At 47.7% G+C, this 14,111-nt stretch overlaps 1 protein-coding gene across 4 annotated transcripts in view; it reads right to left on the minus strand.

The window, feature by feature from the left end:
- Positions 1-14,111, minus strand: part of CYFIP2 (cytoplasmic FMR1 interacting protein 2) — a 125,505-nt gene that overhangs the window by 22,110 nt on the left and 89,284 nt on the right. For all 4 annotated transcript variants that reach the window (XM_045999391.1, XM_045999388.1, XM_045999390.1 and 1 more), the window contains one exon: positions 12,721-12,851. In XM_045999391.1, coding sequence (XP_045855347.1) covers positions 12,721-12,851 — 131 coding nt within the window. The remainder of the gene's footprint in view (positions 1-12,720; positions 12,852-14,111) is intronic.

The raw sequence follows: 14,111 nt of genomic DNA on the forward strand, positions 1-14,111 counted from the left end.
AGTGAGACACAGATCCTTCTCCTGAGGACAAAGGCAGGAAGAACGAATGCCTGTAGCAAGTCTCCAAATGGGAAGGCTGACTTTTTTTTTTTTTTTTTTTTTTTTTTTTAAATTGCAAGTGGCCATTTGGAACCTTCTGGGTGGCAAATGTTCTTACCATCTGAGTTTCCCTTACTCCTCATTAGGTCCAGTGGGCACCAGCCCCCACAAGACATCTCCTTCCCAACCACTGAGCTGCACACTCTATAAGCTGGGTGTTAGGAGGGAGGGCCTGGCCTTACAATGTGGCCAATGCGAGAGCAAAAGGCCCCAGGAGACGATGTTCATTGCAAATCACTGGAATGAGAAATCAGCAAATTCATGGACTGGGAAAAAATGGAATTAAGTCTGAGTCTTCATTGGAACAAAGACCCATGGTCTTCCTTGAATCATGCTGCCTTGAAACAGAACCAGCTGACTGGTTAATAATATCCAGCTCATGTTCTACACTTTGCCATATTGCCTTGCTGTCTATATTGGACTTTGCATCTGACCAAGAAGACGTGGGCATCTTGGTTGCCTCCTAAATACCAAAGCAGGATGCATTCCGGCGCCGAGAAGGTAGGACGCCTGAGCAGGTTCCAGGGGTCTTGGGCTATTTTGCTTTCTTTGGGGATAATGTCATCTTGTCAGGGTTTGTTTATTTTGGGGGAAGGGGCTAATGATTTCCAGCAGAGGTGATAAAAAGCACCGCCCAGGATTGCTGAGTGGTTTAGGAAGACAGTATCCTTTCCACCCAGCCTAGTGGGCGCCACGCACGCCACAGACACCAGAGACCAACTATTTATAATGATCATTTTCTGGTAGATGTATTTGGTTCTTTAAAAGTCAATATATTATGGTAATATTTCAAAAGAAAGAAGGGAAACATATCAAGGAAGGAGACCTTCTCACGATTTGCGGCAGGCAGCATGAGGCGAGCAGTGGCCCTGGGGTCATCTCCAGTTCCACCCCTGACTGAGGCAGTGGCTGCCCTTGGAGAGGATTTTGACAACACGTTCAGGCTCAGCGGGATCGATTATGACTGCCTGCCTTGGGCTAGCAGAGGAGCAAGGGCGCTGAAGTTACAAAGTTGTTATCCTCGATCTCTAAAAACACCCACTCCCACCAACATTCTAGTTACTTGATATGTATTCATTGAGCTGACATTTGTCATTTTCTTCTGAAAATTCACTCAATATTTAATTCAGGCAAGGGCTGTCCCCTGAAAAACTGTTAATTTGGTAGATTTTCCCCCAGGCTTTACTAAGATATAACTGACATACAAAACTGTGTAACTTTAAGGTGCACAATGTGATTTTTTAAAAAAAGATTTTATTTAGTTATTGAAAGCAAGAGAGAGTGTGAGAGACGGTGAGCATGAGCAGGGGGAGGGAAGAGGAAGAAGCAGACTCCCCACTGAGCAGGGAGCCCCACGAGAGGTTCGATTCCAAGACCCTAAGATCTTGACTGGAGCCCACGGCAGACATTTAACTGACTGAGCCACCCAGGTGTCCCTGTGATGATTGGACGATTGGGAAATTGTTACCAGAACACATCTTTCACCTCATACAATTACCCTTTTGTATTGTGGTGGTGGTGCTGGGGAGATCCTATAAGATCTACTCCCTCAGCGGCTTTCAAGTATAGGACACAGTATTGTTAACTCTGGGTACCATGCTGTATGGGACATCACAGCAGATATGTTTTTAAAGTTGGTACTCTAAGCTTCTTTCTTTTTGCTGCTCAAGTATTTATGCTCATTTTTGGGAAAAAAAAAAAAGAAGAAGAAGAAAGAAGGAAAAGAAAATGCCCATCCATTTTTTTTTTAAAGGAAGAAATTTATAATCCCACCACCTAGGGGTCATCACTGATAAATTTTGGGCTTTATCCTGTCAGGTTCTTCTACACATGTTAACATTTAAGTATGTATTTTAAAATAATGAGATATGGCTCAGTTGGTTGAGCATCTGCCTTTGGCTCAGGTCACGATCTCAGGGTCCTGAGATCAAGCCCTGCATGGGGCTCCACGCTCAGCAGGGGAGTCTGCTTCTTCCCCTCCCCCTTCCCCTCCTCCCCATTCATGTTCTCTCTCTCTTTCTCTCTCAGATGAAGATCTTTAAAAAAATAAAATAATGGAGCATAAAACACCCACTCTGCTGTAATCTCTTTTCATCCCTTAGCATGTATCATCAACATTTTACAGAAGTCTCCTTTAATGTTTGCTTTGTCTTTGTTTTTGTCTTGGCCTGGAGGAGTCTTATGCTTCCCCACACCCTTGCCTGAATGACCACCCACCTCCTCAAAATTATTCGACAAATGATTACCCACTAAAGTACTAGCTATCTTTCTCCAAACCCATCTCAGCAGACTTTGTGTTTTTAGTGGCACTTTTAAAGATCAGGTAACATTTCAAATCAAAAGTCTCTAACAGGAGAATTTCAGACACTGATGGAAAGGGGAAAGGATGCTTTTGTCTGGGGTAGGGGGAAGTCCTCTTGGTGCCCCTTGAATTATAACACCAAGGAAGTCAATGTCAGTAAGCATAAGGGTAGAAGCCAAGGATGGTAGGATCTCACCATACCCTGACCAAGACCTTCAGTGCACCTTGGTTTTCTTATCTGTACCCCGAACTTCCAAGTCTGCTGTGAGGCTGCACTGCGCACCCAGGGACAGAGTGTCGTAAGATATGAATGAGGGTGGGGGATAGGCATGGCTGAATCTTCTGGATCTCGTGGGTCATGGCTGGGAGCTAGAATTTTAAGTACAAGGAGAAGCCACCTGTCAGTTTTGAGCCGGAGAGTAACATGATCTGATTTATAATTGGATGAAGGTGCTTTTGCTGCTACCTAGAAAATCAGCTCTGCCATTTTCTTCCCTAATGCTTTCCCTACTAGTAAATTCCACCCTTAACAAGATTGGAAAGGCAGCAACCTTCAAAAAAGCTGGGCTTGAGACATTGCTCTTAAATGGCACCTAGAGAGAAGGTATTATTGTTTTCTTTTCCCTAAAAGACGCTGACGTGGAGGGAAAGCCTCCCCACCGTGGCCCTCGGGAAGAGGGCAGCTGACGTGGCCTGCTGGCTATTCACTCAGGGCCGCTCACAATCCCGTGCACTCTCTTTCTAATTTGGACCAGACAGCTTTCCTGGCTTCATCTGCCTTTCCACGATTCTACACGGATCTTTCCTGCTTATAAATCAAATGGTTGGGCAGCAGGAGAGTCCTGGCTGAGTTTAGCACTGGCAGATGTCTTTATAAATTAAAAAAAAAAAAAAAAATGAGGTCAGAAGTAGCTCCTAAGCATATGTTACCAAAAATAAATCTCACCCACTAGCAGAAGTAGCTGGAAAAAACAAAAACCCTCATAACTTTTCTTCCTCCTTATACACTGTGACCTTGTCTGCTTAAGTGACCCTTTTTCTTCTAACTTTCCAGATTCCATAATGAAGTTTCTTCCCCCCCTTCAACCCTGTGTTATGAAAAACACCGAACCTATAAAATATCCAAAAGAACGATCCACATCCTTATAGTCTTGACATAATCGGAGCGACCCGTTCTTTTCCCATTTCTGCTTTGACTCCGTGCATTTTACTAAATCACCAACAGCAAGTAGAAGTCATTGTTTTCCTCAGTCTTCGCTACTTCAGCAGTAAAACTGAGAGGATCCTCAGTACTGCGAGTGCAGGCATTCAAAGATATTCTTGAGATCATATAAAATGCAGCTGATACTACAATGTCCTTAGTTGTCTCTCAAATGTTCCTTTTACAGCCCCCCCCCCCCCGCCTTTTCTTTTTTTGGAACCAGGATCCAACCATAATGGGTTTTCTAAAGTGTGAAGAAATGTGACTGCTCTACACAAAAGGAATTCAATGAATTCCTTGCTGGGGAACTGCTGTATGCTCCTCCTTCCACATGGGGCTCTCTGCATGCGGCTCTTTCTGGGAGGAGCTCATGAGTGACCATTGCCATTAGGCCACTTTTGGACTTAGAGAGTGCCATGCTCATGCGTATAATTTCTGCTGCTTAGGACAACTCCTAACACCATACGGCTATGAAGGCAGTGATCAATAAGAACGGAGAGCTACTAAGAAATTGTGCTCTGTCAACAGAGGAGTACAAGTGAAGATGTTTTGGAATCGGGTTGCAAACATATTTTATTGTAAGGGACCCTCATACAAATTCTTCAATGGATGACTATTTTCTGTATTGGCTTCAGTTTTAAAATTTTTTCTTTGCTATTAAAACTCATGGGCCATGAGGGATTTCTTTCCTTGGTTTCATTTTTTGGGGGAAAATATTTTTAACTACTGATTTAAGTTTGGGGGGTTTCTTATTTTTATTTTTTAAGTTAACTCTTTGCTCAACATGAGGCTTGAACTCACGACCCCAAGATCAAGGGTCAGATGCTCCACTGACTGAGCCAGCCAGGCGCCCCTGACCATGAGGGATTTCCACCAAATCCCACAAAACCTCATGTTCCCAACTCACTCAGCCTGAGGCTAACTGGAGACTTGATTTCTATTGTGTAAAGGACACCCTACAGATTCAGGATACATATTCCAAAGGAAAAAAAAAAGTGTCAATGTAATCCTACACATGTCGGATTTACATACAACAGCATCAGATGCTACCTTTAGGCTCCAGTTTCTGGGTGGAAAAAACTATGTATCAGTTTTAGCCCATCTCCTAAAGGGAATCATCAAACCAGTCTCAGAACACTATTTTCCTAATATTCTAAGTTTTGAGGCAACCAAAAGACGGTTACACTAACACTAATATTTTATGTTTTTGTCTTTGTCAAGCGAGTGTGGAGAAATGAGCTAGGAACTGGAGGCTGAGGACCCCCCCACCCCCTAGGAAACCCCACTCTGGTATTCTGGTGGGAGGAGTGTGTGTGTGGGGGGGGGAGGGTGTACAGGGCCTAACCAGAGAGCCCAGCATTCTAAACATTTCCTTATATGGACACACATGAATGGTTAGTGAAGTGTTCCTTGCGTGCTGATGTTAAGCCCCAAAGGTACAGGACCCGTGAAGCAAGCAACAAATTAGGCTTCCCACACCCAGCTGTGCACAGAAAGCATGAGCCCCAGCTTCTAGCCCCTCCTGGCCTGGATTCCTGGTGCAGTGGAAAGCTCGACAGTGATACAGTCCATCTGCTCCGGCTCTGTGGGGCCCTCACTTCCAGGAGTTCTTTGTAAACCTGGCCAAATAAGTCTGTGATCTTATCTGATTCTGTGCATCTGTGGGTGTGTGTGTGTGGAAGGGGGGGGTCTTTCCCCACCAATCTGCTCCTCACTCGAATAATGCTGTATGTTACCATGTCTCACCTCTGCTCTTTCTCCCTACCCCCTGAAGGGTCAAGGGGAAAAAGAATTATGATTCTGGATCACAGTCATGTCTGGTCAGCTGGGAAAGATCTACACCCAAGAAACGCTTAAGACGTAGCTCCCCACCACCACTTCCCGCCCCCAGTGCATGTCAGTGTCTTCCAAGGCTGGCACTTCCTAAAAGGTGGGTATTGGAGGTGCAGGGAAATGATATTTAACAACACTGAGTCATGGTGAGAAAGTTCTTTCCTTCTCAGTTTCTGACAACTGCAATGAGAAAGTCTCCATTTGGTCCCAGCACAGCTAACCCCCTCCCTAACATTTGCTCACTCCATTTTTAACAGAGAGCAGGCCTCAGGCTCAGAGGCCTGGGTAGGTAGCAGCTGGAATTACATTACTCTGTTTTATTTTGAATGAATTTATTGCTCTAGTTGCTTTCTAATGATGGCAAGAGATAATGGTTTTTTGTTTGTTTTAATGAAAGCACCCTTTTAAGACAAACTTAAGTTACAGAGTTAATTTAAGGGGCACCTGGGTGGCTCAGTGAGTTAAGCCTCTGCCTTCGGCTCGGGTCATGATCTCGGGGTCCTGAGATCGAGCCCTGCATCGGGGTCTCTGCTCAGTGGGGAGCTCCTTCCCCCTCTCTCTCTGCCTGCTTGTGATCTCTCTTTCTCTCTCTGCCAAATAAATAAATAAAATCTTTTAAAAAAAGTAAATTTAAATAAAAATGTTTTGCAAACAAGGAGACTAGGAGTCTGTAGATATGGCAAGAATTGTGATAACACATTAATGGCTAACCTCTGGAAACCCTGGCTCAGAAGATTCCTCCTAGACCAGGGTTCCCCACCCTGGCTGCACATTGGACTCAAGCATGGAGATTTGGGCCTGGGGTCTCAGCCAGGGCCTCCTCAGGGCGGGATGCAGTACAGGGGATGCTGAAGGAGCTCTGCGAGCGATTGTGCTGAGCAGCCGCGGCTGGAACCACGACACCACTTCCTGGAAGCCTGGAGACATCTGCTCCCCAGTAATTAGCTGGAGAGCAAACTGGATTCTGACCCCAAGTCCTCGGCTTGTAGGCATTCTATCCTTGGGGGCTCCCCACAGAAAAGTCTTGCCTCATCCTTGGACAGCTAACCTTCTATGCTGTAGACTGAAGGTGTTGACTAGGAACGGTGCCATCAGGGAAGAGATCCTGTCCAATGACCTCTGAGTCCTGAAATCCCACACACTGACTGGCCCATGGCGGGGGAGGGGACTCTCAGTCATGTCTGCAGAATCTGTGACTCTCAGCAGTCGGACCAAGTTTGATGAAGCTAGTGGGTTTGTTTTCTAGATTGGGACATATCTGAAAGGAGGTCAAAGTACTTAAAAACTGTAAAGCCATGGCGTGTCTGAGTGACGCAGTCAGTTGAGTGTCTGACACTTGGTTTCGGCTCAGGTCCTAATCTCATGGGTCATGAGAGCAAGTCCTGAGTCAGATTCTGGGCTCAGTGTGGAGTCTGCTTGAAATTCTCTCTCCTCCTCCTTCTGCCCACGGCCCTGGCAGTCTCACTCATTCTCTCCCTCTCTCAAATAAATAAATCAATCTTAAAAGACAAACAAACAAAAAAACTGTAAAGCGGTGTACAAGAAAGGTATTACTGGGAGTCAAGGTGCCTCCTTTCCACAAAGCCTGGCTCATGTTCAGTCTAGAACATCACTGGGCTCTGAGTCCGAGCTGAAGACATGCTGCTGGCAGGTGGGCCGAGGGGTGCTGCTTAGTAATGCCTAGATGTGGGGACAGGATGTGCTTCCTCCGTGGCTGGAGGGGTCTTTTGTCAGGGCGATGGGAAAAACAACCGTGGGTCAAGAGCAGGCGGGGATATGGAGTGAGGGTCCGAGATGGACAGTGCAGGGTGGGCTTTGCTGTTTCACTCCCCATGCCTCAGGATTGTGTGCATTTGTTAAATGTGTGAGCACTTCCTCTGAAGGGAAAAGAAAGCAAAAATATTTATTGCACAAAATTCAAATAATAATTAAGAGTGTAAAGTGAAAAGTGGGAGACCCCTATCTCCTGCTCCCATCACACCCCATGCAGGTAACCACCCTTCCTAGCTCAGTGAACGTTACTCTTAACAAAGTTAAAAAATGAAAAGTTAATATTAATAAAATTAATATTAATTATTAATAAAATTATTAATATTAATATTAATATGCAAGGATACCCTTCGGAATGTGAACAGTGGCTATCTTCATGTGGCAATGTGGTTTCTGTTTTCTTTTTTTCTGCTTCTCTGGGTTTTCTAGCCATGACTTCATTTCAGTTATGCAATAAGGAAAAAAAAATTAAAGGAAAAGGACTATAAAGTGGAAGCAGGAGAGAGAGGGTTCAGATGTGGAGCTGGAACCAAAACCAAAACAGAAACCAACAACGCCACGGACAAGGCTCTGCCAAGCAGTCCACTGTCCCTGAGTACGCTGACCGTAAGGGTCTTTGCTTCTCACCCCAACTCCCGCACTAGCTGTAACCCTGGGAAAGTCATCTCCCTCTTGGGGCCTTGGCTTCCTATCTACAAAATGTGGGATTGCACTAGATCAGTGGTTCTCAACAGGTGGAGGTTTGTTTTGTTCTCTAGAGGAATAATAGGCAGTATCTGGAGACTTTATCTGGTGGTCACAATGGGGGAGGGTGCTACCAGCATCTAGAGAGAGGGCAGAGCTCCGAGATGCTGCTTGACATCCTATGAGGCACAGGACAGACCCCTACAACGAAGGGTTATCTGGCCCACGCTGTGCGCGGTGCCAACGTTGAGAAACCTGGCTTCCACCGTGCTCGGTTCTGTGAGTTTGGGCCCGGCCTGTCCTGGAGCCTCCTGTGAGAGGAGCTGTGCGCTCATAAGTGCCCAGACTCTGGCTGTGGCCCACTCGACAGGAGTGAAGGAATGAACAACAGGGCCCAAGGCAGGGAACACTCAAGTCCTGCAGGGGAAGTCCTGCCATCAAAGGCAGACAGGCCCTCAGACAGGCTGTCTTCTCCCACGGCCTGGCCCTCCCTCGCTCACGCGGACAAACAGGGCCCTCTTCTGGCGTGTGTCTGCACAATGAACAATGGGCCGATGGCTCAACAAGCACACAGAATTTGAGCAAAGATTCTATGACTGTGCAGTATTTCCCTGATGACCATCTTACAATCTCTCAGGGTGGGGGATACTAACGGAAATACAAGTTGTTAATAACTGAATTTCCTTTAAAAACATAATAGGACTTATAAATAGATACCAAACAAATGTTGATTCATTTCAGGCTAGACCCAACAGAGGCTAAGGGGCTACAGCGGCCAGACCCTTTGTGAGCCCCTGATTATTGACTTACAGGCCACCACCACCGTGGGGCAGGGAGAAGCAGGTCTTTCCAGTCACTGATGCTGGGACAACTGGGGAAGGAAGGAAAATGCATTTCTACCTCCCATGAAACACACACATCAATTCCAAGTGGATAATAGACTTAAAGGTCTGTTAAGCCTCAAAAGGTTAAACTCTAAAACTTTTAGAAGATAACACATATTCATGACTTTAAAGTAGGAAATATATTTTTTTAAACAAGTCACAAAAGCACCAACCACATGGGGGAAAATGATAACTATACCAAGCGTTAAGAACTTCTGTTTATCAAAAGACATGCCACAGAAATATATTTACAATTCAGGTACCCACAGTGTATCAGGAATGCATATAAATCAACAAGGAAAAGATGACCTGATTTAAAAATAGGCAAAAAGGGGCGCTTGGGTGGATCAGTGGGTTAAAGCCTCTGCCTTCGGCTTGGGTCATGGTCCTGGGGTCCAGGGATCAAGCCCTGCAATGGGCGCTCTGCTCAGCGGGGAGCCTGCTTCCTCCTCTCTCTGCCTGCCTCTCTGCCTACTTGTGATTTCCATCAAATGAATAATAAAATCTTTAAGAAAAAAAAAAACAGGCAAAAATATTGAACAGGCTTTCACAAAACAGGCTGTCCCAATGGCAGTGCCCTATGAAAAGAGACCCGGTATCCATGGTGATCAGGGAAATGAAAGCCATGATGAGATATCACAACACACCCACCAGAATGGCGATGACGGAAAAGACAGACAGAGCCAGTGTTCATGAGAATGTGAAGAAATGAAAACTGTCCCACATTGCTGAATGAGCGAATACACTGGCACAAACACTTTGTAAAACTGTTTGGCAGTGTCTAGTCACACTGACCTAGCCATTCTACCACACAATAACTTCACCTAATAAAAATGAGAGTGTAGATCTACCCAAAGAAATGGACAAGAACATTCAAGGCATCTTCATTCATAATAGCATCATTATTCACTCTGCAAACAACCCAAACGCCCACCCACAGTAACATGGATGATTCGATTAGTCTATGCAGTGAGAATCCTGCATATTCCATATATTTATGTATGTTATAGACATAATTAAACACGCCAAGCAAACAACCTGTTCGCAGGTATAGAGGATTCCATACTAATACTACCCCCTGGATTTTGAGAAATCTTCACAAGCACCCAACTTAAAGAGAAAAAAATATACCAAAAGACTGAACTATTTGGTATACTTTTCCCCCTAGATTTTTGTTTGCAAGGCAGTGGTATTTTGTGGGTTTTATTTCTTATTTATCTTATATGTATGGCATCATAATGGGTGTTTTGTCCTGTGATCTGTTTTTTTTTCACTCAGTACCATGTCTTTCAGCATTTTCTGTGTGGGCATACACAAAGCTACTTGAGCACCTTACTCTTTTTAACTGCTTCCAAGTCCTCCATACGAATAGATGTTCCGCAGTTTAAACAGTCCTTCCTCTGTGGATGGTCATTAAGGCCCCTCCCTCCCTTTCTTTTAGTGTTGGTAGTACCCCTCTTTAATTACAACAGTGCATTCGTCATGCCTCATTCTCATCTCAGGAAGCACTGTCTTGGTTTGTGGAGTCCCCCAGTTGTCAGGTAGAAAGCACGGGCACAGCTGTGGGGAGCCCTAGCCCCTGCTATGTGGGCCTCCGTCAGGCCTGGAATCAGTCCTGGAAACCGGGGCTTTCCTTCCTCCACCCCTGCCGCTGATGCGCCTGGGACCCCAGCAGAGTGCTCCCCTCTCTGGTTCCCACTGCCTCACGTATGAATGGAGGGGATGGGACCACAGGCTGCCGGGCCCTCTCTTGGCTCTACAGGTCTTTTATCCTGAGTATCCTCTTGTCTTCAGTGATATATGCAAGTGACCACCCTGACAGGGATGCCTGAGAAAAAATTTTCCTTTCCTTGTATCCCCATCAATAGTCTGCCTCTGGGGGCTTATACAGGGGAAGCTTAATTGGTGCTCCCGGGGTCACAGCTCCTCGTGAGAGAAGGTGTTAACAGGAGACACATAGGCCCTGGGTTTCCAGGGTCCAGCTCGCCCCCAGCTCCCTTCCTCCTGGTGCCCCAGGAGCCTCCCCCATCTTCCTGAAGCCTTGAACAGAGCAATGTTTCCTCCTCATCTTGTCTCTGGGACTTCTGAAGGCTAAGTTGCCATGGCAACTCGGGCCACTGAACCGTGTTCAAAACCTGTTCCTGTAAAAAGGAACACTTAGCTGTCTCGAGAGTCTATTTAAAGGGGTACAGAGAGGCCATTACCCCTTACAGAGGGGGAGCAAAACCGTGTGCATCTCTGAACCTTTCTGCGGGGAAGGGTCTCCGAGAGAAGATGGGACATGTCCCCTGTAGAGGTGGGGACCCCAGGATGGAGTGAGCTGTTTCACTCACACGGACCATGAGGACAACCAGAAGCAGGAATCTTCGGTTCTCATTCTGAGCTTCCTTCTCTGGCTCTACCTTGGTTCTGCCTCCTCCCCAGCTCCTTCCTTCCCTCCTGACCTCTCCACGCACCTCCTGCTTCCAGAATACTGGACTGGGCGGCTGCAAACAGCCTCGGTCTGCTTACCATCAGTACTTCTCCGGAGGCTGAAAGGGCCTTTCACCAACAGAAACCCACCCCTTCATTCTCCACCTCAGGAAACTCCAGTGGTTTCCCACCCAGGCCCGCGGCTACCTGCCTCTCCCTCCTCAGCGACTGTCTTATCTCCTTTGCCTCCCCACTCCAGCGTTCCTCGTTCCTCGTTCTTTCTCTTTCTTAAAGACATCAGGCTCAGCCTTCTGCAAAAGCAGCAAGTCCCTCCCGACACCCAGCACTCACTATCCTGTTTTGCTTTTCATTCTTTAACAGCATGTCGCACCCTCTGCCTTCCAAGTCTTCCGTTGTTGACTTCTCCAGTCGTGCTCCTCTCTGGAGCTTAAGAACGGTGTAATTTGTCTCCCTCACCGGAGGCCGTTCACCCACAAGCGAGCACCGCACTAGCAATGAGGGAGCTCTTGGTCCCCTTGCGATGAAAGAGGCCCCCGCTGCCTCCTGGGGATTAGGCCTCTCCCTTTCCTTCCAAAGCTCTGCTCCACTGCACCTGTGCCCCCAGGGCTGGAGGGCTGTGCACCCCACAACCCAGAGGGGAGCGAGCAGCGCAGAGCACTAGGGTGAATGAGAGGAAGGCAGCCTCTGTGCCCGAGTCATGAGGGCTGGTGGGGGCAGATGAGCCATCAGGCGGGGAAGGGTGTGCTGGGTCCAAGTGGGCCTGTGAGGTCGGGGAAGGGTGAGGCAAGCCTCTGTGCACTGTGATAACTATAACCAGTTATTTAGTTCTTACTGTATGCACTTTGCATGCTTTCTTTCTTTTGGCCTCTGAGCTACTCTGTGGGTGAGAATGGCCACCTCCTATCACAACCAATGAAGAAAGCGCTCCGAGCTCTTCCCTCAGCCTGGACCCTCACCCCTGGTTCCTCACCAGGCCAATTCCTGGTCATTCTCCTGGTCACCTCCTCAGGGAAGTCCTCCTTCTCCCCCAGGACCACACCCGGTTCTAGCTTATGTTCCCATGAAACCCTGCACTCCTCCCTCCGAGCACTTGTGGCAACATAAACACAGTGTCTCTGCATAAATACTCAGCGTGAGTCTCCCTGCTACTGTCCAGGACACGGGGCAGGGACTGGCCACCACTACATCCCCAAGGCAGTGCCTGGCCTGTGGCATCCAAGCGGCTATTATTTAATGAGAGGATGGAAAACTAAGCCTGGCTGGGTGGCCAAGATCCCGCAGCTGGCCAAGGTGGGGCCGGGACAGGAATCCAGGTCTGCCTAGAGCCCGAGCCTGCCCTCCTCCCAGGGTTCAAGTAGTCGGAGCTGTGTAAAGGCAGAACGGAGACGTTGGGTGTGCCCCGCACGGGAAGAGCACGAGTCTATGCTGCAGGCCTCCCAGGCGGGGTGCGCTAGAGGGTCCTCAAGTATCTGGCTGGGGTGGGGGTCCCCAGTGCCTTTGGGCTCAGGACTCACCAGAGCTTGCTCTATGAGCAGGCAGAAGAGGATGGCATTGCCCACCTCCCTCAGGCTCTGGAACACGTCTGTCTTGAGCTCCGCGTACTCAATGATGTCCTTCAGCTGGTGGTGGAAGAACTCCAGGATCCCTGGGGACCAAGGCAGCTGGTTAGTGGGAAACTGTCCCTGCTCGGCCAGGATTATGGGAAGTGCTGACTGAGCAGCAGTCCCAGGCCTGAGTGGGAAAGCGGAAAACCAAACCCATGTCTCTCCGTATCTGGGCCAGGGGTGAGATTTCTTTCAGGGCTCAGGACTAAAGAAAGCTCAGGAGGCTGGCTCAAATCCTTTTTGGGGCAAAAGAGGCATACACAAATAAGGCATCCCCAGATCTCTCCCAGTCCCTCCAAGCACTGATAATGATCCTGATAATGGCATGAATGAATGTTTATTTATAAATGTTAGGTATTGGGGGCGCCTGGGTGGCTCAGTGGGTTAAAGCCTCTGTCTTCAGCTCAGGTCATGATCCCAGGGTCCTGGGATCGAGCCCCACATCGGGCTCTCTGCTCCACAGGGAGCCTGCTTCCTCCTCTCTCTCTGCCTGCCTCTCTGCCTAGTTGTGATTTCTCTCTGTCAAATAAATTTAAAAAAAAAATTAAAAAAAAATAAATGTTAGGTATTGTGCTAAGCACTTTTCTACAACCTCTCATTTAATGCTCACAAGAATACCATGAACTGGGCACTTTTATTCGTTTTCAGATGAGGCTCAGAGAGGGTAGGTGGCATGCTCACAGTCACACAGCTAGTAAGTGGGGCAGCTGAGATTGAAAAAACAGAGCTTTCGAGTGCAAGCCCTTTTCTCTTCTGAATCACACCCACTCAGCACCAGACAGCTTGGTTTTTAGGAAAAAAAAAAACACCAGGTGCCAAACTCACAGCCTCAATCTTTCCTCATTGCCCAGGCCCCAGATTCAGTCCCCGTACCATTCATTCTTAAGGAAGGAAAGAATGATTCCTCTGCCCAGAGGCAGAGTGGCAAAAACTGTTTCCTGACTCACCCTGGAAATGTCACTGTGCGACACCTGCCTCCCACAAGTGGGCAAATGGAAAAGGGACCCTAGAGGCTGAGTTAGGAAAGACCTTAACGAGCATATTGTAAATACTCCCCGCCCCTGCTGTCCTCTCCAGCCCTGCAGCAATGAGGCGGGTCCAGACACATCATTTACATTCATCGAGGAAGGTGGTTAGGACTGCCCAGAGGGGTTAGAAGCGTGTCAAGGCTATCTAGCTAATGGCAGGGGCAGGACGCAAACCCAGGACAGGGCCAGCTTGTCTGCTTGTTAGAGAGGTGAACGTTCCCAGGGAAAGGGCCAGCCCCCACCCCCCGCCCACCCCAACGTGGGATGGGCCTG

This window comes from Meles meles, chromosome 3, assembly GCF_922984935.1.
Source record: "Meles meles chromosome 3, mMelMel3.1 paternal haplotype, whole genome shotgun sequence".
Classification (NCBI taxonomy): domain Eukaryota; kingdom Metazoa; phylum Chordata; class Mammalia; order Carnivora; family Mustelidae; genus Meles; species Meles meles.